This window comes from Penicillium atrosanguineum, assembly GCF_028827265.1.
Source record: "Penicillium atrosanguineum strain IBT 20685 chromosome Unknown utg000003l_segment0_segment0, whole genome shotgun sequence".
Classification (NCBI taxonomy): domain Eukaryota; kingdom Fungi; phylum Ascomycota; class Eurotiomycetes; order Eurotiales; family Aspergillaceae; genus Penicillium; species Penicillium atrosanguineum.
Window position 1 is genome coordinate 2,567,138 of NW_026623135.1, and position 27,703 is coordinate 2,594,840.

A 27,703-nucleotide genomic window follows, 5' to 3' on the forward strand; every position below is an offset into this window, starting at 1 on the left:
CTCATGTTAACGCGCATACCCATGGGGTTTCATGGCACCCATGGAATGGGCGAGGGGATGCAGGCTTAGTCGTGCGGGTTGTGCACGACACCCCGGCGAGACTTGTACCTTTTCGCGGTGCTGGGGATAAGTAGCCCAGTCGTTACTGGGTGAAACCAAACAAGTCATTCTTGTAAATGCTGTTAAATACTACAGAAGGAAAGACAAAATGACAGTGATAGACTTGGATTTGGTTTTTGAATTTGGGTTTACTATTACGAATAAATTATTCAAGTTGAAGTTCGATGAAAGCATTTTCTGCATTGACAGGTTTGAAGATATCACTTGTACAGAAGCCGCGAGGCTTATTCCTTTGAAAGAAAAGGATGGAACAAAAAGAAAGGCCCTTTTTATCCACCGAAGAAACCCATAAAGAACAGAGAAAACGAAAAGGAGGCCCTGTGGTACTCCATGTCCAGCCCGGACCCAAATTCCTGTCGCTTTTCTGATGCCAGTCCATGGACGATAAAACAAAAGACACGAGCGCCGCCCGATAATAAAAATGGATATTCACAGAACATTGGAAAGGGAATAAGATATGCAGCCAGCATAGATAACGGATGGCAGAAATAGATAGAATAAGAGCCCAAGAACGCAAGGTAAATAGCGCAGGTCATTAGTCGTAAATGTAAGGGGGTATTTGAATGAAAATGGTTGTTTAGCCGTGAGTCGCGACGGACTTAGGCTTGGATGGGTAGGTCCATGAGAGGAAGTCAAACTTGTCCTTTGCGTTTTCGAGAATAGTGGACGTGTTGGACTCGGGTTGAGGTTGTGCGGCAGCCTGGGCGGCAGCTTGGGCTTGCAGGTTGGTGCCGCTGCGAGAGCCCTCACGGGGCTCTAGGACTAGGGATCGGCGGTAGAAGGTTTGAGCGGTGGTTTCGCCGTTGGAACGGACACGCACAAGCTCGTTCTGCATCCAAGTCTGCAGCTCAGGAACCTCGGTCAGGCGGTAAGGAATCTGGAAGCGCTGGAGCTCGCTGATGATGCGGGCTGTTTTCATGTGCTTGTCAAAGTTGATCACGGCCATCTCGCCTTCGTCGGTGGGGAGAGTGCGGAGAGACTGGTTGCCGTGGTCGACAAAGGTCAGATCAGTGAGGTAGGTCCCGACGAAAGGAAGACACGGAGGCACATGGTTCTGCAGACGCTTGCGCAGCTCCGCGTAGTTCCGAGAGACGTCCACGATGGTTCGGAGATGTTCCAAGGATGTCTTGGTCTTCTGGGACACGATGTCCCAAGTTCGCTTGAGACGAGAGATCATTGACAAGTTCAAAGAGCAGATGATAGCCATGAGCGAGTCATAGTTGTTCAGCTCAAGACACTTGTTGGCAATCTTAACCCAGTGCTTGATAGTGGCCGCGCGCTTCTTGGGCTCCTCCAAATACAGAATAGAGTCAGCGACCAAGTGAGCCAAGTCAGTCGAGAGGGTCGACATAGCGCGAACGTTGACGGCCAGAGAGCCCGACTTCCGCATCCATTCAGTATCGAGGAGTTCCTCGGGAAGAATGGAACAGAAGATACGGGACTCCTTGATAGTCAACTGACGAGCCAACTCCAGCGGGTCGAAGTCAAGAATGGTAATCGCAGCATCGCCGGTTTTCCACTGCTTTAACAAGTGGGACTCCTTCTTGCCAATGATAGGGACTGGAAGAGGAGTGTCAGGGTGAATGTATTGGGCAATGGCAGTGTTGGTCTTGCCCATCGAAGACACCAGGCGCGGTACAACCGGTCCATGAACGGCCGAGACCTTCTCAGCAAGATCCGCGAGACGCTTGCCAGCGGTTGGAAGCTCGACGACCAAGCGAGTGTTGGCGAAGTTCACGACGAAGTCCAGGGCATCGTTGTCTCGGTCGTGGCGCCAGTGAGACTCAAGCCAGCCCTTGAAGATATTGTAAACACGCAGGCGGACTGGTCCGGCGGCGTGAGGGGTATCCCCAATGTACTCGAATCGCTCGGTCAAGGCCTCGGCAAACTCCAGGGGGGTCGCAAACAGACGGAAGGTGAGGTAGAAAGTGGAAACAAACAACGCGTCAGGAGTGGATTGGTGGGCGGTGAGCTTCTCGATCAAAGCACGAAGGCTCCCACCCATCACCTGGCCCTCCTTGTAGATCAACTCATGTGCGTAGGTCTTCTCAAAAGGTGAGCCTCGGTCTCCTCATTCTCCTCGGCCAGGGTTGAGTAGCTCACACTCTCCTTCAGCGACGGCTGGTTAAAGCTGCCGCTAATGTCAGGGGAGGTGGCTCGAGTGGAAGTACGAGAGACACCGCTCATTTCTGAGTCGCGGAGGTGGCTGTTGTAAGTGAAGCTGCTACCCGTGCTTGTGACACCTCGGCTGAAGGTCTCACTCACGTCCGACTTGGGGTGGCTCTCACGGTAACCGCTATCGTATGAAGAGAAGGACATGTTTTCGAGATGGGTGGGAAGGATGGCAGAGTTGGGGAGAGAAGAGAGGGCAGAGTGGTTGGTCGAGGAGTTAAGGTGCGATTGGAAAGAAGATGGTGTGGTCGCGTCGGTAAGGGCAGGGGTCGCGGGTGAGTAGGTCGAGTTTGGAATCTGAAGAGGTGGAGGGGGTAGACGAAGGGAGATCTCTTGGGGCTTCTCTTCACTGGGTGTGTCGGCTGGCTCCTGCGAGTCCGCAATGCCAGGTAGTTCCTGAGTTCCAGTCTCAACAGGATCGAGCTCGATGTCGCCAATCTGCTCCAGTACCAGGCGGGCTTTAGCAAGACAGGTGCCAGCAGCTCGCACACAGTCGGTAGCAGCGTCAACCAGGCGCTTGCCCTCGTCGGGCATGAAGATGAGGTCATCCTCCTGGCCACTGGCTGGACGGAAGACGTCGCGTGCGGCGTGAACAAGGTCCGAGAGCTTTTCACACATGGCCTCGCGTGCTTCTTCCAGGAGCATAGTGCGCTGGCCGTCGTGCTCGCAAACAGTCTCGACGACATTCAACAGGGCGCGGCAGGACTCAACAGCCTGTTGAGTAGTAACAACCAACTCGGTGGAAGAGCGAGATTGCATGTGAAGCCCGATGAAGGATCCAAGCACGCCGAGGAAGGCGTCATAGGAAGTGCCCAGGCGTTCCGAGGCCAAGTTCTGCGAACGAACGGCAGACGAAGGTCCGGAGTAGGATATCCTGTGAGACACAGAGATGCGTTTTGTTGACACTGAGATCGGCCGAGGGTTGTGGTCAAGCATCTCGGTCCGTATTGATGCGCGACTCTGATCCATGCGGCTGCGGTTCAACAGGCGGGATTCGTTTCGATCGTCAGGCACGTCGACGATGTTGAAGCTCTCCGATGCCGGGGTTGGGGGTAAGTCGTACTGGCTATGGCTATCGTTCGCGCCTTCCAGTTCGGCGATAGTTCTCGTCAGACCAACTTCCTCATTCCAGACGTCGAGGAATCGAACTCCACGAGTCACGATCTTGAAAGCCTTCAGCAGCATCTCATCCAGAATGGCCTCGACCTCATCCTCCGCGGGTGTTCCATTGGCAACATCTTGGAACCTCTTAGCAGTCTTAACAAGCGACGAAAGATCAGAGAGCAAAGCCTTCCGGATCCTGCGAAGCCCGTCATATTTCCTAACCAAAAGTGATTCCCGAGTCAAACACTCTGACTTCTCCTATGAATGGGTTAGGCACAGGCTCTCTTTTGCCATCCTCAAAGTCACTTACCAGAAGAAATCGAACGCCAGCAATCGGACCTCTCATCAAATCTTGGTTTCCAAAATCCTTCAACGATGACCCGCATCCTCCTCGAATGATATCCCAGAAGTCAGTCAAGGCCTTAAGCAAAGGGCGCATCTGTAATTGGTCGTATGCTTCGCAATAGTTTGTCGGCAACCAGCCGCGATTCCCAGAATCTAACAAAGTACCATCGGCCCAGCCATTGGTGTGAACGGAGTGAACCAGGATGATATCTCCCTGCTCCAAGGGAAGAGTGACCGTCGATGGCGATACATTGCCGGCCGGGTGAAAAGGATAGAATGCGCGGAGGTAGTTGTGGAAGACGGCCCTCGGGGCCTCTTGCGGTTCTGGCTGTTCTTGTTGTTCTTGTTCCATATTGTGTGCTGTCGTTCCCAAAGGCGTCATAGGCGGAGTCATCTCAGGCTGGCTGAGAGTGGAATAGAAACGACCCGGAACGAGCTTCGAGTCGTCGGAAATCGTGTTCAACTCGATTAAATTCGAATTCGACTTGGCGATCTTTAACGGTGGTATGTTCGGCTTCATTGATTCCATCTCTTATCGAGGCTGTGATTGAAATGCTTTTCTCAATAGCCAGTATGGTCACGGACCGAGGCGTTCATGCGTAGGAAGAAGCAGCTAACATCCTTCGGCTCTAATCTAGCAGATAGAGTGGCGAGTCGTCAGGGATGGGGGGAGGGGTAAGGATCGGATCGCCAGATGGCTGGGGATGATCCTACACAAGGTCAATTGCTGGTTTCTCAAGGGCTGAACGAGTGAGAGCCCTATGGGGATCCAAGGTGTTGGTTCCAAATAGGGTGGAATGTCGATTCCAGGGAGAGAAGTGAATAAGGAATGCTGGGGGCAGGATCATGGACTGGAGAAACACACCCTCAATAAACAATTAATCAAACTATAAACAGCAACAAATTTCTCAAGAGAGTCCGGAACATCGAAAAGCCCCAGCCGAGTATGATAAGTCGCAATCGATAAACAGGTCGAGTGTCAGTGCGTGGTTGGGGCACAACGCTCTATGAAGGGGAAGTCTTGGAACCCTTGGAAACCCTAGCCCTATTGAAGATCGCAGCAAGGACGATAGACCTGCGGATCTGTGCAATAGCGGATGACGAAAGTGGAATCCCTGGAGGTTTCGGGTCCTCACACGCAAGGAGGAAAGGGATGAATGAATGTTCTATTGCCCAAAGACTAATCAGGCTCTCAGATATTGGGGTTCTGTCAAGAGGGTCAGAAAAGAGGGACTGGAAGTCAAAAGAAAAAGGAGGGCGAGAGCCTGGGAATAAGAGCTGGAGTCGAGGACCCAGTTGAGTCTTCTGGGACTCGATCGGGACGATCCATGTGGACCCCACTTGCGTACGGATAGTATCCTCGTACTTTGTATCTAGTATCTAGTACCGGGTATCTGTATCTGTATCGGTGATTTACCGTACTTTCATACGGGTAAAAATACTGTCGGACCTTATACTTTATCCATCTGTGGTCGGGAGGCAATAGTACTAGTATTTGCCCCCCTGTCCTGACCTTGGTTTATTTATTTATTTCATTTTCATTTTTTTTTTTGCTTTTCCTTTTATTTTCCAATCTTCTCAAAGGCAGCAAAAGTTCAAAGTCAACCAAAAAAATAACGCCATGCTGTTAGCTATGGGCCCATCTCTAGGGAATAGTCATTCTTTGGTAGCGGTCTACACTAGTATCCCTGGGACCCGCGTGTAAGAATAGCTATGACTTAAATGTCCACATTATCTGCCGAACGCTTCCCGTTCCAGACTCTCCTAAATTAAAAAAAGTCGTTTTTAATTTGTCCAAAAATCCACAAACTAGCCGTTACCACCTATCAGAAAGCTGCTCGCAAATAAATCCGGTGGGGTTAATCCGGCCATGTCTCGAAATGCACTGACCGTGTGCGACTCCAAACGCAAGACTCGATCAGTCACTCGGTGGCGATGCTCCTTCACGTTGCTTGTCAAGTATCCTCCGGGGATCGACGGCGCAGCGTCCGGCCCCAAAGTGACAGCAGCCATCAAAGTTTCTTTTCCCCTCAGCAACCAAGCACTTGAGCTAGGTACCTTTGTAGTAATAACGAGCCGTGCTGCTCTCGTGATGCCAATTTGCCTGCAATTTGATTACCATTGCTGCCTTCGCCTAGAGGGCAAACATACTAGACTATCATCCCTGCTCCAACAAATCCACCAAATCTCCAACGCGATCTTTAGCCTTCCCCCTCTTTCTTTGTTTCCCCCTCCCGCGTGGGGCGGTGGTGGATATCGTGATATGAGCCGATGAAAGCCCAAGGCAAGTTCGCGTTGGCAGCTCCACAAACGCGACGTCGCCTCGAATTGGAGCTATCGCGGCGAACCAACGTCAGGGCCTATTGCAGACAGGACGGGTCGTGCATCTGTAGTAAGGCATAGTCTTTCGAGGTGCAGCGGCTGGGCATGCAACAGGAAAATCTTGACGTGGACCCGCCACTGTCTAAGACCCTGGAAAGGGTCAAGTTGCTTAGCTAGGGAGTAGCCAAGAGCGACACCAAATCGAGCCAGTGTACTTTTGTATCAGCTGCATTGGCGTTGGGTTCGAGAATCTGGTCTGCGATTGCACATGTGGCCATAATGTATCAATAATTATCAATTCAAAAAGGTAGAAAGTCCAGGATGCCATCCTTGGTTCAGTTCACGCATTGAAACAGAGCGTGGAGAGCTATGACCACATCGCATTGCGAACAGAGGGGGGAAAAACCGACCAGGCTACAGCTGAGTCAAAAACTCCCCCAAATTTCATAATTTTGGGGCGACCACTTGGCCTAACGGTCTAGACTTCGGTAACTTACTTAATACAAAAGGGAGCTCGGTACGCAAAGCAGAACCGTAATACAAAGCGATACAAACCTGCGATAACTTGCTTCCCAGCTTGAAGCTGCACGGACTTGGTGATTCTGCAGTTGCCAGTCCGCAATGCAATTTTCAGACGCAGGCCTCACTTCGTGATTCACCATCACATGTGCCGTAAGGGAAGAACGGCCCTGTCAGCACAAAATTAAAAGGAACAATACTCCGACGCACTCGCGGGGGGTCCAATAGGGTCACGCGCTAGGACTGAACTGCAAGCCCCCTCCACGTTATCACAGTGGCTCCCACGATGGCACACAGCTTCCCACATCACCGAAACGCGATCAGCGGTCTTAGGCTTGAAAGAGGGAGAAGCTCCGCGGCCGGCTCGGCATTGAACCGTGGAACGAGTGCGGGTGAAGCCATGCTCGAACCAGATTTCTTGCTGTTGTCACCTCACCAAACTACCATTTTCGGTTTCAATTTTTCACCGTTTGTCTACTCGTGCTACAACACAATCGGTGACACTCCGTTGATCAGGATCTGTCTGACGCCTTCGAATGCGTTTGCTCTTCTATCGAGGCTGCATTGCGCCGCCCATTATCGGTAAAACACGCGAGATTAGTGCCCAAGCAGTGGGGCGGATACAGTGGCTCTTCTCTAATATGCAGGTTCTTCTTGTGACGAGTTAGACGGATTGAACTATGGGCTTGCTGCCATCACGTTTGGGGGATTGTGAAGGATCGTCGTCGCTTCATTCCGCCGAGGTTGGGCTTCAGGCTGCACATGGTACATGGGCGTGTCAAGACCTTCAAGCTACAGACTGTAGAATCCTGAAAATAGAACAATAGGACAAAATGATAGGACTGGGTTTCCCCAAGCCATTGTCTCAGTTCCTGTGGAGAGACAGATTAACGAGTTGGTCTCTATCCGAGCATGTTTCCTTCAACCTTCAGTAGTTCCGGGTGCCCGGCTCGTTCGCGGAGTATAGCGATCCGACTTCTGTCAACTGAAGGGGTCCACTACCGGCAGTTCAGCTTTTCTAGTCCGCAACATTTGAGCTGACCTCGGTCGCATGCAAAAGATCTGAGTTTCAAGCCAGGATCAAGATGAAAGGCAACCACCCGAGATCTGCGGGAAAACGACGAATAACAGGGGCGATTGTTCCGAGAAAGTCTCAAAAATTAAGAATTTGCCGTTTTCACAGGGCTCTATTGGCTGTACCTGACATCAAGAGATGGTCTGTTCTTTTAAAGGTGGCCTCGGTGTTTCAAGGTATATCCAGGAGTAGGCTAGCCGCACTGGACAGAATGTTACCTGGATACAGCCTCGTGGAATCTAGACCATCTGAAATACCTAGGTATTTGAGGAAATACGCAAGCTATACGACCAGCCTCCCCATATGCAAGTCCCGGAGCCCTCTACAGTCAACAGGAAAAGCTCCTCGGATCAAATGTCCAAGTGTGATATGGTGAGCTCGGCGTCATACACCGCCAACTTGGACCCAACATGCTACCAGAATCCACCAACGTGGCTTGGAACCTCTCCAATTTTTCCCCTGTCCAAACTTATGCTGTGCGACCTCGTGACTTTTGATCAAGAATCGCAGAAGCCGACATGACGAGCTTTTGCATGCGGTACCTGCATTTGAAACGAAACTTGAAATAGTCGGTCCAACCTTCAACGACATCAATTTATTGACTCGTGCGTGACGATAGCGATGTATGTCACGACTACGAAATAATCAATGATTCGACACTGAGTACTGTTTTTTTTTTCTGCACGTGTCACCGACGCCTGCTTATAGTGCTGACCCCGCAAGATCCAGCTACGCCACTATAATTCACTGTTACACAAGCCTGCGTCTTCGTGCGTCTATGAACTATACTCTTTGAAAGTGCTAGTGCTGCCATGCTGTGTCGCACGTACCACAATAAATAAACACGGATCCTTCGCTCATCATTACTCCAACGGCATACATGTGACATCACGCAATTATACATACAGATCCCGAAGGAGAAGGAATGAAAATCATATCCAGCAGGTAATTTCGCGCGTCAAGTCAATAAATTGACCCCAAATATCAGACTTATATTTTAACGCAACTCGAGCCATGGAACAAAGAGTGGATCGCTGGGGAAAGCTATGGTGGCGTCGGTCGAGGCAAGTGAACACTATATGCAGAGAAAGAGGAGTCCGCTAGGACACATAGGATCTATGGATTACTGTGCCTCAAAGAGCAGATCATCTCTTGTCTGGTTCCTGTCCCGAGGAAGTTAGAGCGGCGGTAGATCGTGCTAGTCGACCCGGGCAAGTGGTCCACGGAACTGCTAGAGTGCCACGGATAATGGATTGCGTATAGTGACAAGCCATCCTGGATACCGGTATCAGATACTTTCAGAAACTCGCAGTAACTCGGCATCGGGCGATTTCAACAAATACCGAATAACAGGTTAAATGAGCAAGAATACGGAATACGGAAAGCCAAGAACCCGTGGACGCCCAAGAAGGCCGCGCGACTCCACCGATCAAAACTCCACAGTAACTCAGAAACTGTGTAATGGTGGATAACCTAAGAACCCGGAAAGGCATCCGCGAAAGGCACCCGGGAAAGGCATCCACGAAAGGCAGCATGAATCCACTCCTAAATGAACTCTTGCTGTGCCAACTTGGACATTGGCCCATACGATCCCACACCAACGGTTCAGTCGGAAGGAATGATGCGCGGCGCATAACCCCGGTCCATGACCGCGGCGCCACAAGGGAACATGCGATCAAATGAAGTGTCGTAGATGATGACGGCTAATTTTTCCATACTTTTCGCGGGCTTCCGTGGGACCTGTCGCCGGATGCCGACCGAGACAGCGCCAGGAGGCAAAGTTCAGAGGAGTTCCTTTGTTTCGTGAGATCTTTATTCCCCCAGTGGCGATGGAGCCGGTCTCAAAATTGGAACTAGATCGGCGCGCTTCGCAAGCTACGGGCTAGCGGATGAGACCTTCCGGTGCACATATCCAGAGACTGAGTATCGGGATATGTGGATGCCAAGCCTGTCAGGGGAGTCTAGAGATTTGCTATGTAGGTTCATATCAGCACTATGGATTTTCGATGGTGCTACTGTACGATGCGATCATGAATCCACAAGGCAGCAGAGTCTTGTCCATGTGGGGACGGCCTGGACAGGAAGTTTAGCTTTTCGATCAACAGGCCATTGAACTCAGCGTTGGAGACCAGTCACTATGTCCAAGCTTCAAGCTTGCGACGAAAGTGCCGTTGCATGCATGGTAAAGAGCTTCGGCTCATTGTTTAAGAGTCGATAGTGCCAACGTCTCTGGTGTTTCGGAGCTGCTGCGCCCCTAATGGGGAGCAAAGTTGGGCCCAGAACGTCTGGAAGGATTCTATGATCGCCCCTTCTACTAGGGCCTCTACATACTAGGACGGGCCTCTACTAGAGGCCTTCCTAGTCAAACCTACTCCTCGTAGCCGGTCTTCCGCGGCTGCCTTGGCTCCGGGCACGTGTTCAGCGTCGTATGCGACCCTAATGCCTTCTTCCTGTCGCCCCTGAGTCGAAGGAACAGGGTGTGGGGAGACTAGAGAACACTAGTTTATCCGACAACTCCGTATAGTAAAAAACGATAGTTACTTAGCCTCTAAGTACCAGAACAAAGAGACGTGAAAACGATAATCAACCTTCGAACTAGTTGGCTATGGCCCGTTGAATGAGCTGCTGTCATATGCAGGAGTGCGGCAAATTCGAGGTTGGCTTCACGCAAAGAATCGATAGTTCAACTCCTAAGCATAAGCCGGCAACGTTCCCCCACCTTTTCCGCGTCTTGGATCTTGGGACGGGATGGAGGCAGGGACATGATAGGTCTCAAGTCTTATCACTATCACTACTCCGCGGACGGGAAGGGGATCACCAGCTCGTGTCCCATAACATGATGTGACGAGCAGGAAAGAGCTTGGTAATTTGGGTCCTCAACGGCCATTGATACCACCAGATCCCATAATTCAGTCAGTTCGGGGATCATGGGGAACTGTGCCGTCTCGGCTCAGACTCACGTGAAAACCTCTGTTTACACGGGAAAAATACAATACGCGGCGTTCACTCGGCCATTACGACTTTACACGTTCTTACACTCTTAAACTACCGGTTCAAGTGGCACGAGCTGAGAGCTCTCCACGCTCGATCGAACCTCCACCTTTGCCTCACGATAGTAGTTCCCCAGAGTTACCTCGTCGATCAGTGGCAAACCAGCTGGTGTCTGCGTCAGTGGATATGAGGCGAGCTTTCAATCTACAGCTACATACGCTATCTCTCCACTCGGAACTCAGCAGTTGGGACTCCAGAAACCAAAGAGAGACAAAAAGCGAGCGCATCAAACCGCGATCCTTTCAATTGGCTCTGTTGATCGAGCAACCACTCACGCCTCGACATAAGTGGGTGCCCTCAATCTCGAACCAAGAGTTCGCTTGCGTGGGGCCTCTGTATCGACGATCAAACAGATGCGCACCAGTGACGAAGAGCACAGCGGGGCTTAGGAAGCTACCCCCTATGACGATGCCACAATGCGCGCAACCCTCAATTTGAGACTGAAGATCTCTTCCCATACAGGTACTCGGGTTATTCCGCGGACAAGACGGGGCAAGAGTAAGATGACGCTCGGCGGAGCGCAGCGCAGCTGAGAAACCAGGGCCTATGTGTATGCAGGAACATCACGTCAAACAGAAATCTCCGAATTCGACTCAAGGCTTAAAGTCTCCTCCTGAAGGATCGTGGGATCCGATTTGGGCATGAATAGCCCCCATCAGCACGCCTCGCCCCCCTCCACGAGCATGAGTAGCTTTCCCCATCGGGAAACCGACCGAGCGATCGATCCTTCCCCGGGCGCCTGCATTTACAAATCCTATCATCAAATACCTATGACAACCAATCTCCGCGCAGGGAAACCAAAAGCGAGAGGGTATTCCCGCCGCGCTGCACTCGTGGTTCCTGCAGCGCACGAGCGCACGCGCACGCGCAAAAAGCAAGTAACAATTACAATTCTATACCGCACACGACTCGATTCGCCTGTCAAGGTTCGCCCAGGATCGTGTCCACAATCCAAGGGCCCCTCCCCAGCCCTTCGGTAGAAACGAAGTGGGAACGGAATTGTCTCTCGGGTCCGTCCCCCCTTTTTTTCAAACTCGGGCCCTACGGATTGGGTTCCGCTACACGTCAGACACACACACACACACACACACACACACATACACACACCTGTAGATGGACCACAACACCGGGATATCTTAAATGAGGATGGGCACGATGATGGTTTGGTGGAAGGTCTAGAAAAAGAAAGCGCGCGCCGGCGCAGACTAGCTTTAACATTCGGAACGGCAAGTGTCGTGACGGATGATCTAGCGGCTTTTTTCCCCAAGGGAATTGTACTCCTTGCCAATCGTAGTGGTGTTATGATGCTTGCCTTGATTGCGACGGGTCTGATGGGTCCCAGTTAGGAAGGTGAGTGAGACCTTTTTGATTGATAGGGCCCGTCTCTGCCGGGTATCAGCCCGTCTGTATGCACGGGTTCGTGAGTGTGCTTTTGTTGGCTCCGGGGTCCTCGTGTCGGTGCTGGTTTTCTTAGTTATTGTGTTGGTTCCCAGGCTCTGTATGTGGGTTCCCACGTGCCCTATACGTGGTACCTGGTATCCACAACCTACTGTAAGGACCCAAGGTTGGAACGTCTGTTGGTATAGCATTAAGGTTCTGTCGGAACTTCAATAGTTGCCGATAAGTCGGCCAAGTGGATGACATCAGTAATTGCTTCAACAATTCAAGCATTTGAGTTTGAAGCAGATCGTTCGGAAACATTGACCTTCCAAGAAAATCAGGTACCTGCGCCGAAGTTTAACAAAGCCGCCATGCAAGTGATCTCTATCCTATTCACTTGTATGCGAGCCTAGCTTTGGAGGCAAAGAGATAGGTTCAAGACTTGACATCTGTCATAGGTATACTCGGGCCATTTAAAATCCACAAGTGATTGAATTGCGCTGCTCAAACGATGTTTGCAATGGATGGGTTGAAGCACCTCGGTTCTCGCATCGATATATCTCCCGATGTGTACTTTGCTCTGAAAATCTGCAGCCACGCACACTGCAAATTTTAAACCTGGATATTCGCCATTTGACTCGGAAGTAGAACTGTTCAATGTGGTCCATTTCACGTTTAATATCAATAAAGTATTCTACTTGAACCAGAGCTATTTTGAGAGTAGGAGTAGCTGACAGACAATCTTGATATCCAACCAAGCGATTTCCCCCACCCCGGCATGATATATTGTACGTTCAATCTTATTACAACCGAGAACTTCGGACTCCCCCATTGTCACATGCAACTGGAATTACATACGGGAATACTTACAGTGACTTTTTGATCCAGAGTGCCGTTGCAGTTGACCGAACACCACCGACCATCCCTTGCATGAACCCCGACGCGACGAAACCGATATATCAAAAGCCACCGCAACTCTATAGCAACCACGACAGATCACAATCTAATACCACTTAATTAATGTGAGACTCCTCCACAACAAACTACAAAAGTAAAACAGACCCTGAACCATGGTACAACATGCCCAAAGCTACAATCTCATACTGGCTAGGAGCCTAGATACCGTCCTTGTTCCAGACGCGTGCCTGGATTCTTCACGTCGACATGACCCCTCACCCTTAGACCCCTGGAATGGAAATAATCAATACTCATATCTCCCTTTTGATTGTTCAACTTGTGCCAAAATAAGAATAACTCGGACCTCACACAATACGCGCGACACTGAGTTCCACTCTAGCTACACAAATACTCACTTTCGACCGGTAAATATACCTATTTTTCGGTACGTACCCAAGCCACTTGAAATACAACTCCATTACAACGACTGATATGAGAGTAGCCCCACAACGACAGAATGAAGCTGACAGCCATCTTCGCCGCAATCTCACTCGCCTCGGCCGTCGCAGCGGCCCCGGTGCAGAATGAACCTCGGAACCTGATCCCGGGCCTCCCGACTCCCATGGATTTGGTCGAGAAGATGTATCCTAACTCTGGGATCCCGAGGCTTGCAGGCAAGGTCGAGCAGGAGTTGCACATCTGTATGTCGTACTTGAGAATTGAGAAATGGCCGTGACTGACGATTTTAGGATTAGGATCATTATCAACGCCTTGGATGTTAAGGATTGAAGCGAGATACATCAATCCAATGAACTGGAAATGAGGTTGAGAAATTTGCCCTGCAGCTAGACTGCGGAGCAAGTACTGCGGATTTGAATACCCTTCTACTTTAATCGAATATTGAGGTTGAACACCATACAAATGATCTTCTATGCCGGAGTCCACGGTTGGTATAAAGAAAGGGAAAAAACGTGAATGATTCAATATATCCATTATACTCCTAAAGCTAGAACATCCCCTCCATATCCAAATCCAAAAACTCCGGATTCCCAACCGCCATATCCGCAGCATTGAGCACATCATCAATAGCATCCATGCCCGATCCCGCACCCAAATCCATATCCTGCCCAAGATCCTGTCCAATATCATGCCCAATAACACCACTATCCATACCCGCTGCCGCAGCGGCAGTAGCATCATCCAGCATCTGGTTAATATTGTCTGTCTCGTCATCGACGCCAACGCCGGCTGTAGGTTCAAGATCCATGCGATCTTGGCTATCTACGCCAAGCTGCATGTTATGAATGATATTGCTAACATCAATATTGGACACTTGTGTCGGCGGGGTTGAGAGAACACTGACGCGGCGCCAGAGGCGGACGACGACCTGTGCGCGCAGAGGGTCTTTCTCTGAGATGTTGGGCACGTTGTCGTGTTGCAGGGCAAGTGCATCGCGGAGGGTGAGGATCGAGCAGCGCGGGAGATTTTCCTTGCTCGAATCAACAGGGTGGCAGGTATTCTGGTCGACGGCGAAAGACTCCGCCATAGGTGCGCAGATCATGGTGGCTGCGATATCGAGTGCCAGGTCACCGCTTCCTGCTTCCGTTTGTTGCTTGACTTCATCTAGCATTGCGCTTAGAATGCGCGCGGAGCCGAGGATGCGGATACCCGCGAGAAGCTGGCGGTGGGTGTAAGATTGAGGCGCGAGGGTGATTTCGGAATTTGCGCTCCAGAGGACGAGTGATTGGAGGGTGTTGCGTATGCTTCCTGGGAGGCCGCCTGCTGTTTGGGCGGCCCAATTGTCGAGCTCAGACCGGTGGCAGCTGCCGACGCGGCGGAAGGAGAGGTAGGGTTCAAGTGAGTCGAGGATTGGTTTGATGTCGGAGCGGGATTGGTGTCGTGTTCGGACGTCTTTGAGTTGTTCTTCTAGGGGGCGGGCGGTGATGTTTAGGACTGTTTGGTGGATGGCTTGCGCTTCGCCGGAGATGGAATTCGGCTTGACTAGGGAGTGGAGGGTTTGCAATGGGATTGTGGGATCGATTTCGGATTCCCAAATGTGATTGCCAAGCCAGGTTAGTGCGACGACTAGGGATGGTAGTAGGAACGGTTCGAGAAGGTCTGCGTATGTTAGTCAAGTGTTTATGCGAGTAGAAGTTTGGGTGTAGCTCACATTCGAAACCGCCCTTCAACGTCTCAAAATCCAGTTTTCCTGACTCGCATGCGCCGAGGCTCTGGTCGAAAAGCGTCGCAACTAGCATGTAGAATTCCTGGGGACTACAAGCAGACATGGTCTCTTCACTGATACCCTCAGCAATGAACAAAGCCGCAATCCAGCCACCAATATCCTTGTTCTGCTTCTCGCTCAGCTCAGTCAGCTTCTGACTGCAGGAGCCTCTATCCAGCAACTTCAACAGGAAAGAATCGTTGCTCGAGATACCAATATCGGACGGGCTCAAGTCATAGCGGTACTTGAAGACTAGAACCAGAAGCAAAATGCTTCCAAATTCATCATAGACTGGCTGGTTCTCGCTCTGATCATCATCCCAACGCCAGGAGTCCAACAGAGCACAGAGAGGCTGGAGGATTTGCTTGGTAGTTCGGAAAAGAAGCATGGCATCTAAGGCTTGGGGGCGCCGGGAAAGGGAGTTGCAGATGTTTTTCAAAGTCATGGTCTCTTTTTGGTGGCACAGGTTGAACATGACCTCAGTAATCGCACAGACAATGGCACCGGCATTGCCCTCCATGGACTCAATTTCACCGACCAGTTGATCCGCCCGTTCGAAGTTAGAGCTGATTTGCGAGACAAGATCATCCTTTTGGTAAGGACCTCCAACGGGTAAAGTTTGCATAGGGTTTTCGCCGAGAAGTCGTTCGATGCTGGATTCGGGGATGAGTCTGTGAGACGCACAGGCAAACAGAAACTCCTGACGAGCATCCGACAGAACGCTATTGCCTTGCATAGAGAATATCTGAGAGAAGGAAGGGAAGGAATTTGGATCCAGTCGGCTGAGCGCTTGTGTGATACACATCTCAATACTGATGGGTACCATGGAAGCTGCTGTCATGGCCGCAAAGAATGCTGGAAGTTTATTCACCAGGAAGGACCGGAATAAGAACATAGTCCGACTGGACTCATTGCGGTAGACGCCATTTGACAGCACGTCGAAGGAAGCTGTGACTATCTCTGCGACGAGGGCTTCTTGGTGGCCCTATAGAATGTTAGACCGGGAAAACCAATAAAAATATTGAAAATTTTTAGTCAAAGCTAATAGGTGATAGCAAACTTACTTCGTAGCGATTGGTGAGGTAATTAATGAGGATAGAATCATCAACCAACGGGCGACCAGCAAGCTGACCGAATCAGCATATTTCGTAACGAACCAGCAAGATATCTTACCATTGAGTTCAGATACACATAGAGACCGGCTCTAGTGTTGATGACAGGACCGTCCATAACCGACGATTCGAACTGAAGAGCGTTAACATTCATGCCATCGATAGCAGGATGCCCCAATGGCTTTGAAGATTGCTCTCCATAGAGGTTGAAATCTTTCTGAACCGTATCCAACCGATGCCGCAAAGGCAGAGACACATCGACGCATAGGGGCAGATAGCTAGACAACGCCTGGCCCAACTTTGTTTTCAAATCTGGCGACATTTATCAACAAATGGACAGACTCAACCAATTGAAACAAAACGTACCTTGACGATCATCACTGGACAACATTTCCAGGCCCTTCGGAGTCCCCGACAGCGCAGCAAGAAGAATACCCAGCGACTCAAACAAAGAGACAGCATCCGGCGAGCTCATCAACCCACTCCCCTGCTCCCCACCCAAACTATCATGATGCCAAGCAACAACAGCCACAATCCACTCAACAGTAGCCGCATAAAGGTCCGCCGCCTCAGCAACAGACCTAGGAATACTCCCGGTACTCACAGCCATCATAACATCCTGAATGACCTTAATATCAGTCATAAGCGTACTCGCCCTCCTTTTAACACTCATTTCCCTGATAGAAGAATGCCTCAACAGCGCAACAAGCGCGGCGGCACTCTTTACCCTCCCAATCTTGCACAAACTGTCAACATAGACAGGTAACAATGGATCCCAGGCAATCACGGAGCTCGCGCGCGCCTCCAGGAGTAGGTCAAGGAGTTCATTCTCTTTGACCGGGGACCGGGCCAGCATCAGCTTGGTCAGGCCTTTGAATTCGTCCACATCTACTCGATGCGCTAGGCATCGGTGGAGGAAAGTCTTCCATTGCTCCGAGGACGCTGTGTCGGGCAGCATTTTGGCTGTTTAGGGCATGCCAGGGCGAGATATAATGTTGGTCGGGATATATAGATGGGTTATTCAATCATTAGGTGATGGCTGGCGGTTTTTGGCGCCAGTGATTGAGATCAAATCCCAATTGGGTCGAGGGATGGCGTCTGTTTGGTGTTGGTCACGGGATCTGATCACGTGGTTTGTCGGTCGGACAATGAATGGCTGTGACTAGTAGACCATGGGCAGTTGGAGATGGAGTTAATTGTAGGATCAATAGGATCAATTGTGATGGGCTCTTAAAATGATATATTTCAACTGGATGAGTTTCTGAGGTCATTGAGAAGAGAGATGAGGCTATTGATTCGACTCTTTCATCTATAAGCGGGCCTGAGGTGCTGCAAAGGACTCGCAACGGCATTGGCTGTCTAAGTCTACCTTGAAGTAGTCTACGATATCAGTTTGACTAGAAATGATCTACTAGAGGAAATATTTTTTAAGAATAATTCATTCAATTTCATTATCATCATGACGATTCCAACATAATGATGCTCAAAGGGGAATATCATCAAATGCAAAGGGAATCCAGCGCCTCTATACCCGCTCATCAAAAAAGCTATAAACAAAGAAAATGCTAAGGCCACTCCATAGGAGACAGCAGAATATCAGTCAACTTTTAGGATGACTGATTTACCACCAGTCACCGTGGTCCTTCATGGCCTCAGCGACCTTGGTGAAGCCAGCAATGTTGGAGCCAGCAACGAGGGAAGGCAGGACACCCTCAGCGGGGGTGAGGTACTCCTGAGCGGTGCTGAGACCGTTCTTGAAGCAATCCTCCATGATGCCCTTGAGGCGGCTGTCAACCTCCTCAGAGGTCCAGGAGACACGGGCAGAGTTCTGAGCCATCTCCAGACCGGAGACAGCGACACCACCAGCGTTGGCGGCCTTACCGGGAGCGTACCAGATGGCAGCGGCACCGTTAGCCTCACGGTGGGCCTCAAAGACATCGATAGCCTCCTGGGTGGAACCCATGTTGGAACCCTCGGCGATGAACTTGCAGCCAGCGTCAATCAGAGCCTTGGCCTCGTCGCCGGAAACCTCGTTCTGGGTAGCAGAGGGGAGGGCAATGTCGACACGGCCGACAATGTTGGTCCAGGGGCGGGCACCGGGGATGTACTTGAACTTGGAGCTGAAGGCAGCGGTGGAAGCGATCTCGGAGATCTGCTTGCGCTCGACCTTGATGGTGGCGATGGCGTTGATCTCCTCGGCGGTGAAAGAACCCTCCTCACCGCTGAGGATGAGGGCACCCTGGGAGTCGGACAGGGAGACGACGGAACCGCCGAGCTCGATGACCTTAAGGGCAGCGTACTGGGCGACGTTGCCGGAGCCGGAGATGGCGACGCGCTTGCCGGCGAAAGACTCCTTGCCGCCGGAGGCGTGCTTGATCATGTGCTCGACGTAGTAGACAACACCATAGCCGGTGGCCTCCGGGCGGATGAGAGAGCCACCCCAGCTGCCGCCCTTACCGGTGAGAACACCCTCCCACTGGTTGCGGATCTTCTTGTACTGGCCGAACATGAAACCGATCTCACGGCCGGTAACACCGATGTCACCGGCGGGAACGTCAGTGTCCTGGCCGATGTGCTTGCACAGCTCAGTCATGAAGGAAACACAGAAGCGGCGGATCTCATTGTCGGACTTGCCCTTGGGGTCGAAGTCGGAGCCACCCTTGCCACCACCCATGTTAAGGCCGGTCAAGGCATTCTTGAAGACCTGCTCGAAGCCAAGGAACTTCAGGATGGACAGGTTGACGGAAGGGTGGAAACGGAGACCACCCTTGTAGGGGCCAAGGGCGGAGTTGAACTGGACACGGAAACCGCGGTTGATTTGGACCTTTTAGGTTGTCAGCGGCGAAACTTTTTTTTTTTTTCAGACGGCAATTAAGCTTACCTGACCCTTGTCATCCTCCCAGACAACGCGGAACTGAACAACGCGCTCGGGGACGGAGGCAACCTGGAGGGCCTTGCGGTACTCAGGCTTCTTCTGGAAAAGAGTGGAGTTCTCGAGAGTAGAGGCAAGCTCTGGAAAATGATTAGCTGAGACACTTGCCGAAGAACCACTTGCCGAGACCGGGAAAACGATTTTAAGTCGGGAGGGACCCGGGAAGGGCACGGAACACGGAGTGTTCCGTGAATGTCACTGAGGACATTTTAAGAGGGGTACGAGGGGCACGAGGGGCAGTAGAGGGGTAATGGCAGTAGTGGTGGTGATAGAAAGACATACCCTTGTAAGCCTGCTCGAACTCGGGCTCGGAGGGAAGGTTAGACATTGTGTAGATGTTTACTCTGCTGGAGGTATAAGGGTATAAGAGTATGTATTAATCAAGAATGCTGGGCAGACTTGAGAAGCAGAGGGTGGGTTGAGAAGGGAGAAAGTCTAGGGGAGGGTTCAACAGTTATATACGAGTGGCGGGGAGGATGGAGGATGCCGGAGTCGGACGAGAGAGTCCGGACAACGTGGACGGGGAAAAAAGGAAACAGAGGATCACGTCCCAAAGGTCTACAGGGTACGTAGGTACGGTAGCACAGTGTGTAGGGCCAATGTTGGAAGCATGAAACCCAATGGTTTCCGTGGGAAGAAAGTCCGAAGTTCGGGGCCCACACGGTAAATTTTACTTATCCTTTAAGGTCACAGATTGCTTATCTGGTGGCGGCACCCGACCTTACCTCCTTCACCCGGGCAATCACAGCAATTAAGAGGCTAACATGGGGTTTGCCGCTCTCGGATCCTGTATCCTGCTCCTTCCGTCTTAATTTCGTCCTTGGCCAGGACTTGACCCATCGGATCGGTCCTCTCCGATGACTGTACAGCATGGAGCTAATGTAACCTAGAGTTGAGTGCACAGCATAGCATAGGGAAAATTAAAGCTCGTGCATGATGCAATGATTATTTTTTCCCCGCTCCCTCTGGAGTATTGGTTATTTCCTAATGATTGAATCATGGGGGAAATCCGCCACCAGCTTCCTGCTTCGGCAACGGTCTCGGGAATAGTGGTCACGTGCCATACTGCAAGCGGCAGTGGGCTAGTCCCAAGTAGGCAAGGGCCCCACCACCTTATCTGATCGCTGGGATTCATTTTTCAATCCGTTTGACTCACAGGAATGCTCTACACTGGTCAACATCTTTATCAGTCCCTTCCCCTCCATCAACCCCCATGTTCATGCACGGCCGAACATCCGTTGTTCCCTAAAAGGTACACCGGCTCTCCATTCTCGGCACATCGGAATTTCCCCCACCGCGGGGCATTGGGATAAAATGGAGGGGCTGAGGGGTTGATTTCGGGGTTGTACACTGTAGTCCGGGAAAACAATGAGTACATAGCGTTCTACACAATATCATACCAATGCTTAAGCCAATTGTCGCACGATATCCTTCCACTCCGTACCTTGGTACCGGATTCAACCCCCTGACTCAAACAAGCCACAATGCCCTACCAAACTGCCCCAGTGTGATTCACATATGCTCTCAAGGTCTCTCTGTCCCTGGGTCAGGCACGGCCCTGCCGTGTGATGCCAAGCTCTAGCCCAACCCTATTTGCTAGGGTGATCCGACCGTCGGCAACGCCCCAGTGTATGGAGCATATGTACTCCATACCCTTGGGGGAACGCACCATCACTCCATCAGGAACTAATTGATTATTGGCGGCAGCGGCGTTCAGTTTTTCCGTCGGCTTGCCACTAATCTGCCTCATTTTGCGGTTTGGCTATCTCCATTCCGTCGTTTAATCTCTCATCACTGGTCGCTGACCTAGGTGGAAAATTCAGACAATGAATTTTTAGAACTCTCTTCAACGTATAAGGCTCGAAAAAGCCCACCGGGCATAGAATGGCAGAGTGCTTCTCCTAGTAGTTTGTCCGGCGCTAAATTCGTTTTATGAGAGCCATTTACTGGATCGGTGTATGCATGCATCAACTAACCTCCCACGATGGTCTCAGACGGACGCATCCGAAAAACGGAGATTCATATCGCGTCTCTACTCTCAAATTTAGCCTAAAACAAGGCAAGCATGGTGGGGCTCTTTCCTTGGAAGAATTCAATTACACCCGAAGTAGATCCGAAACGGTTAAGCTTCTAGCAAAACTTACTGGATAAAGCAGCTAGTCGCTCGGGTCTTGTAGCCTGTGTATAATGCATGCATCCGCATGCGAGTTATCTTATCAATCTCCGAGTTGCCGGTCCGCGCCAGCCCGTTAGGTATGGATTGAGGTGGCTCCATATAGATTGGCCGTTGCGTAGCCTTGAGCGAATGGTAGGCTCTGTTTGGTGCACATGCACATACGCAGTCCTGTCTATTGGTGTAATTAGAGACTCAATCTCAAGCATTATTATCGCTTCTTTCATCTCTTTGGAACATGTTTAAGTAGGCTTCAATATAAGGTCATGTCAAAGTAGATAAAGTTTGGAATTTCTGTAAGCCGAATTGCCCGAAGTCGGTCTAATGATGAAATGTCCTTGTTTTTATTAATAACAATTGAACTAACAAATCACATGTGCGTGCTCGAAGACAATAACTCGCATTTTCAGCGAGATAGTAAAGGCCATACACCAAAACACAAAGACCGCGAGGACTGCATCGGTCGCTCTCTGAACTCACTCGCAACCTTTAGTTAATCAGTGCATATACACAAAATTGATATTCTTGACCTTGACCAACCAAATTTCTCTTAAATCAATTCAATCTAGGTAACCACAACAAATCCAATATCAACTCCACCTCCCTCGAACCTTGGACGCCAAACCCCACAACCACGAATAAGCTAGACCCAGCACAATCCTTGACAAAACACCAAACTGTCCATTTAAGGAATTTATCAAATCAAAAGAACGTTCCATAATCTACGGGGCACACCCAATCTCGCTATACCCCGCCCAGCCACAGTGGCTACGCTGTGGCCGTGCCAAGGCCTGAGGGCATCGGCGGTCTCCGCAGCCCCGACCCCAACCCTGCGAATAATAATAGGAAGAAAAGCATTTGCAGTTTTCCTATCAGTTCAACCCCTCCTAAAGGTTCCGATCGACTAGCATGACACACCACTTTACTCGAGATCCACGTGTTTGCTTCTACTTTTACTTTACGGCCGAGAAGTCAATTGTGTATTTCCCCGCGGTGGCAAAGTATTAGGTCAGGTAGCGTACGTGGGGCTGATAGATTGCATTTTGATGGGTAGGATGGCCACCACGGTGATTATCCGAAGGAGTTAATATACATCTACTGGAAAATTAACTCGGTAGAAATTTGCTGAGACGGGAAATGTAAATTCGATCGGTGTGGAGAAATCTATCTGTTCGCGATACATGATACGCGACTCCGCGAAGCGAGGGCAGTGCAGCACAGTGCAGTGCGCGTTCGTTGACGATAGCGGTGACGGGAGTTGACAGATCACATTTACGGACCGGAGGATGAGCGTTGATAGGCGGTAGTTTAGAATAGTGGCAACATGCCAGGTGGGGATGCTGTATGCTCGTAGCGAGGAGTTTAAGCGATATGATTCAGGCCGTAGTGGCAGAAAGTGATACCCAATACTTGCCAAGGTAGTTTTTGACCACAGTGGTGATGGTGGTGGTGTGAAGGGGTTCAAAGTCAACATGGATTGACGAATACTATATCTTCACGAATACTAAATCTTCCATGTGGTTCCTGGTCGTGGGTTGCGCACCTTATTTTCGAGTCTTATTACCACGTGGTTGACGTGGGAAACGAAGGCTGATATCAGCGCAGCGGTGCATATTGTCATCTGGGAAGATGTTTTACTCCACACAAGGGTCTGATCCAGAGAGCGACCGGTGGGAATGTCATAGTATTGGTCACTGGGCAGCAGCACAGCAGAGCGTGACCTCTTGCCGCTAGTGAAAGATAATTAAAGTGTAGCGCTGGGATCAAGTAAGGTACATTAGCTTGTTAGTTAGTATAACCAGTTAGTCCATGCCATTCTGGATTTCCAGCTCAGGTGCTGATATTCGAGATTTACAAATGCCGAAGACTAAATTCCACTGGGGCCCATCCGCCCCAGGTTGTCGCTCAATGGCAACCATTAGAAAAATAAAAAAATAGTGCCCATCTGAATGCTATACGAGATACTGAGTGGACATTGCAGAAACAGGTTTAGACCATGCGCTTCTGGCGCCAAATGATCTGCCCCAAACTCCAAGTGGTCTCCTACATATCCTGGAACACGGGCCGCAGAATCCGTGCAGAGCGTATCGCCATCGTGAACTCTGATTTTCGATCATGGTGACTCGACGCAACCCGTGCAGTAGCGCCGGAACGGAGTGCTGCTTTTAGAGAAACATAGATCTAAAGACGATTAGTCGGAGGCCGAGCTGAACCCCAGCTGATTCACCACATCAGAATTAGAAAATGCAGGTCTTGCATGATTGCAATGAGGAAAATCGAAAAGAGCCAAACACTCCCCCGGATTAATCTGTCATGTGGAAATAGGAGTGGATCTGACTCGGGCTTTCCGAGCGTGAAACGTTAAAGGCTTGTAGGTTGTTCAAAAAGTAGAATTCGCCAAGGATGAGAGAGAAAAAGAGTATTAGGCATTGTTCAATACCAAACGCATTGCCAAACCCCTGATGGTATTTCGTGCAGCTGACGGACCCACCACATCTCGACCTTGACTCCAGAAAAGGGGAAGGCTAAAGTGTCCAAGGGTAGGTGATTACTGACCGAGGCGATGCGATTCCGCGATCAGCTCTGTCACTTTCTCACTTGGGAGACACTGCGATTGGGCCGAAGCTTATGGGCTCCGCCAAAGGGGAAAGACTCACCTCACCATAGCTCGATGGGTGGCCCCTGCTTGGCGCCGGGGTTTTGGTGAGATCTTCGAGATCGTGTACGAACGACGCCACTTATTGAGAATCCCTGGATTTTCTCAGTCGAGGAGAGCTGAATGGCTAGCGTTCCAGGGGGGCAAAATGCGGCTGGCTTTGACTCTGGGCTTGCGCGCCTCATCCTGATCAAAGCTGTGGAGGATCGACCCTTTGAGGGCTCGATTACCTGAGTTCGAGTTCGGATCCGTTCGGTGCGCCACGCGCGATCACAAACTAAGCTATCGGCTGTTAACGAAGTGGGTGTCGCGCGCGCGCCTGGGTCGTCCATTGTCGCCTCTCTTCTCCCTTTTCGGATTCAGGGGGGTTGTCGTGCAGGCGAGGTGGCAAGGGCGGACATGTGTTCGATGGAAAGCTACGTACCTATGTAGGTAGGTACTCCATGACCTGCCACAGGGTAAGTCACAGTCGATTCGTCATCCAGTTCGGCTATGATCTCGTTGTGCAGAATAGTGCACATGGTCAATATGTGAGAGTGGAGATATTGGATCAGTCGTCTTTTGGGCACAGCAGTACAGTACAATGAGGGTTTCCTCGTGGACGAATAATTCCAATCATGACCGAACACCTTGCAGCCAGTGTCCCGGCTCGGGTTTAGATTGGCGCATCGTCTCCCCGAAAAGGTAGGACCCGGTTCAAGGGCAGCCCCTTTTCAACCAACCCTGATCCCGGGAATGTGGTGAGGGAAAAACTAAAACCAAAATAAAAATGGAGTCACTCAGTAGCTTAACTAGGTATTGGAAGAAAGGGCTAAAAAAGGAGGAGTGGGTGGGTAGGATCATTATTAGAATCGACGCCGTCTTGAACTGGCGGGCCAATAAGATGGATGAAGTGGCAAGCGAGATCTCTGTATAATGTAAAAAATATGCAGTGTCAACCGCAAGGACGCAGCCTTACCAGACAGGTTTCCAGGTACCTGGACAGCAATACCTGGGTGCTGATTAGCCGAATGATTGGGCTGGGCTGGCACCTAAGAGTATGAAGGTTCCCCCCGGAGGACGGGCCTATTTTTGACATACGCCGGCCTATGGCAACCATAGAACGAGAATTACGCACGATTTCACAGTAATTCCCGTCTAGATCGATCCAAGTACCCACAGGTGACCCGTGGGCAGACAGATCTGAGGGATGGGCCTAGTACCAATGATTGGCCTGACCGGATAGACCCGTTCTGATGGATCCGATTCAAAACCAAAAATACTCCGTATACTTGGAATCCACTCTCCGCACGATTTCTTTCCCCTTCCTCTTTTTCTATGAACGTTCCAGAATAAAGTTTCGATTTTCTTTTGACATCGTTCTTATCTTCCTCCTTTCCTTCTTTCAAAAGTTGGGACCTCCGCCTCTTCTCCTGACCATGTATGTCTGCTGTTCTTTTTCTTAATCTGGCTTCCTTGACCTAGGGTTTTACCTTACCCTGCCCTATACCTCCCATACCTCCTATACCCTGTGAAAAAGGTTGTTATGAGTGGTTTGTCTCCCTAGATGGCCCTCTCCTGATATCCCATGTCCACCAACGAGCCCCAATCTGGCCGAGGACTCGGGGCCATCAGAGACCTGTTCCGCTCTGCACCCGCGCCTTCCCCTGCCCCCCTTCCTCTCGGCGCAGCGTGTCAGGCCTAGTGCGTCGAGGAAAGGGTCTATTCTCGAAGTATCCATCCCCTTATGTCCTATGATTTTGTGCACTCGTTGCTTTGGGCTGCCAGACGACTGTTGGGGGAAGCGGATCCAACCCCGCCTAACAACACCCCAGCAGAACGAGGCGCAGCCTGAGAACCCGGTGGCAATGAAAGAGAATGTCAGACTAAGACCATCATCCAACGAACAGACAACCAGTAGAGCCCTCTAGACGACCGCCTTCGTCACCAACCCGCATGAACTCACAACAATTCGATCCGGCCGCCATGATCGGGTTGGCCGGTGCCTCTCCCGGAAGAACAGAGGACAACTTTGACATCTTCGAATGGTATCCGCTCTATCAGAGCTGCCAGCGCTACTTCCTGGACCATGCACAACACAGCGTCCCAGTACAGGCGCTTTCCGCATTTTTGAACATCCGACTACCCTTTCAGCGACAACCCAACCCGACCCTCAACTCGAACCCAGTATCCACTCCATCATCATCATCCTCCGGCCCAACACCACCCGGAGCGCCCTTCGTCTCATTGATCCCTTATATCCGCCGACTAGTCGCAACAGGGATGGATTTCCCGGGAGTTCTGCACGGCTTTTTCGGAGACGATTGGGGGTCCGGAGTGGGACCTCTGCATGAGCAGGAACGTCGCAACTACCTTTTTGCCGCCAAGGGTGGAGGCTGGGCCGATGCGAAGAAAGAATACGACATGTCTCCGCTGGAAACGATTCCATTCCTACGCCCGCTTCAAGGACCCTTAGATACTGAGATTGAAGCCGCCGAGCGAAGCTGGAGTGAATGGCTCGCGATGGAAGACTGGATGGTCGGACCACGGGCACCAGATAACCTCCACGACTCGTCCTCGCAGAGTTCGCGCCCTCGAAGCGCACGCGGGTGAAAAGAAACCTTCATCTTCTCTTCTACGACCTGTCTTGAGCATTCTCCTTTACTTCTTACTTTGGACATCCACAGCGAGTGGCATCTATTGGGTCTTCCAACTCCATTGTTCTTGTCTAGCGATTGTGTTTCTCTACTTCCAGCGGTCCCTGGCATCTGTCTGATACAGCATTACACGAGGGGTTTCATTATGGCACCGAGCCGGAAACCGGCGAGCGCTACCCGCAACTCCCCAGCGTGCATACGCATTAAAGAGGGAACTAATTGTGCCGCTCCCAAATTAGATTCGATGGAAATTTACTTCCTATACTCTCAATCCTTTGGCCAAAAAAAAGAAAGAAAGAACTCTACATGCGCATGCATCCATCCCCCATATGCTCGACGAAACAAGAAATCTCAAGGGGCTCGGAGCAAGCGGCTCCAAGCGCTACTGAAGCTTCGCTACCAATTGGGTCGTAGGGGGGTCACGAGAGCCAAACCGAAAATTACGGCTGTAAACTCGTACCCGATATTCATCGGAATCGGTTGGACGGATAGCAAGGGGGAATCTTACCATGGATTCTTGTGAAAGCAAACGAAATCATAAGGCGTCTACAATATCCGCGGACGTCATTTCGGCCGGGAAGGCGACTAGATCGGCTCCTCTGTGGAGGCAGAGAGGACCTCTTGAAAATCACTGCCACTGTCAGCAAGAGAACCGTGACAGGGCAATTTTTATTACTAGCTCAGAAAGGAGCGTTGAGCCACCCAGGGGAATGTGGCATCGGTGAACCACAGGCTTTTTTTTTTTTTCCCTCGTTCCCAACCCCACTAGTTTGCGGGTTTCCGCTGTGGGCATCCCAGATCCAATCCTAGGCTCGGCCGCAGATGTCTGTCCCTTGGATGAGGTGGAGTTTACGTGTTAGGTTGCCTTCGTTACAGGCCTATCGCTGAATTTCAGTAGCCGTGCTTCGCCGAATCTACGATTCGTGCCAGCATCGTGCACTCTCTGGTTCGTGAAACCGGGATGTCCCTGAATTGTGCGACCCGA

At 50.8% G+C, this 27,703-nt stretch overlaps 6 protein-coding genes across 6 annotated transcripts; 2 read left to right on the forward strand and 4 right to left on the reverse strand.

Annotated features, from left to right (window-relative positions):
• Positions 1 to 697: 697 nt before the first annotated feature.
• N7443_004401 (guanine nucleotide exchange factor) lies at positions 698 to 4,270 on the reverse strand (the record flags this gene model as incomplete). The annotated part of the gene is made up of 3 exons (XM_056884457.1): positions 698 to 2,164; positions 2,224 to 3,654; positions 3,707 to 4,270. The coding sequence occupies 3 exons, from the start codon at positions 4,268 to 4,270 to the stop codon at positions 698 to 700; spliced, it is 3,462 nt and encodes a 1,153-aa protein (XP_056742735.1).
• Positions 4,271 to 13,502: 9,232 nt separating this feature from the next.
• On the forward strand, positions 13,503 to 13,721 carry N7443_004402 (uncharacterized protein; the record flags this gene model as incomplete). The annotated part of the gene is made up of 1 exon (XM_056884458.1): positions 13,503 to 13,721. One exon carries the CDS (start codon positions 13,503 to 13,505, stop codon positions 13,719 to 13,721), a length of 219 nt encoding a protein of 72 aa, XP_056742736.1.
• Positions 13,722 to 13,991: 270 nt separating this feature from the next.
• Positions 13,992 to 17,279, reverse strand: nut1 (putative RNA polymerase II mediator complex subunit Nut1; the record flags this gene model as incomplete). The annotated part of the gene is made up of 5 exons (XM_056884459.1): positions 13,992 to 15,103; positions 15,156 to 16,194; positions 16,274 to 16,336; positions 16,383 to 16,633; positions 16,688 to 17,279. 5 exons carry the CDS (start codon positions 17,277 to 17,279, stop codon positions 13,992 to 13,994), a joined length of 3,057 nt encoding a protein of 1,018 aa, XP_056742737.1.
• Positions 17,280 to 17,942: 663 nt separating this feature from the next.
• N7443_004404 (glutamate dehydrogenase) lies at positions 17,943 to 19,581 on the reverse strand (the record flags this gene model as incomplete). Its single annotated transcript, XM_056884460.1, has 3 exons — positions 17,943 to 19,145; positions 19,203 to 19,333; positions 19,536 to 19,581. The coding sequence occupies 3 exons, from the start codon at positions 19,579 to 19,581 to the stop codon at positions 17,943 to 17,945; spliced, it is 1,380 nt and encodes a 459-aa protein (XP_056742738.1).
• Positions 19,582 to 22,930: 3,349 nt separating this feature from the next.
• Positions 22,931 to 23,242, reverse strand: N7443_004405 (ankyrin; the record flags this gene model as incomplete). The annotated part of the gene is made up of 2 exons (XM_056884461.1): positions 22,931 to 23,156; positions 23,226 to 23,242. The coding sequence occupies 2 exons, from the start codon at positions 23,240 to 23,242 to the stop codon at positions 22,931 to 22,933; spliced, it is 243 nt and encodes an 80-aa protein (XP_056742739.1).
• A 2,775-nt stretch (positions 23,243 to 26,017) lies between these two features.
• On the forward strand, positions 26,018 to 26,674 carry N7443_004406 (uncharacterized protein; the record flags this gene model as incomplete). The annotated part of the gene is made up of 1 exon (XM_056884462.1): positions 26,018 to 26,674. The coding sequence occupies one exon, from the start codon at positions 26,018 to 26,020 to the stop codon at positions 26,672 to 26,674; it is 657 nt and encodes a 218-aa protein (XP_056742740.1).
• Positions 26,675 to 27,703: the final 1,029 nt, after the last annotated feature.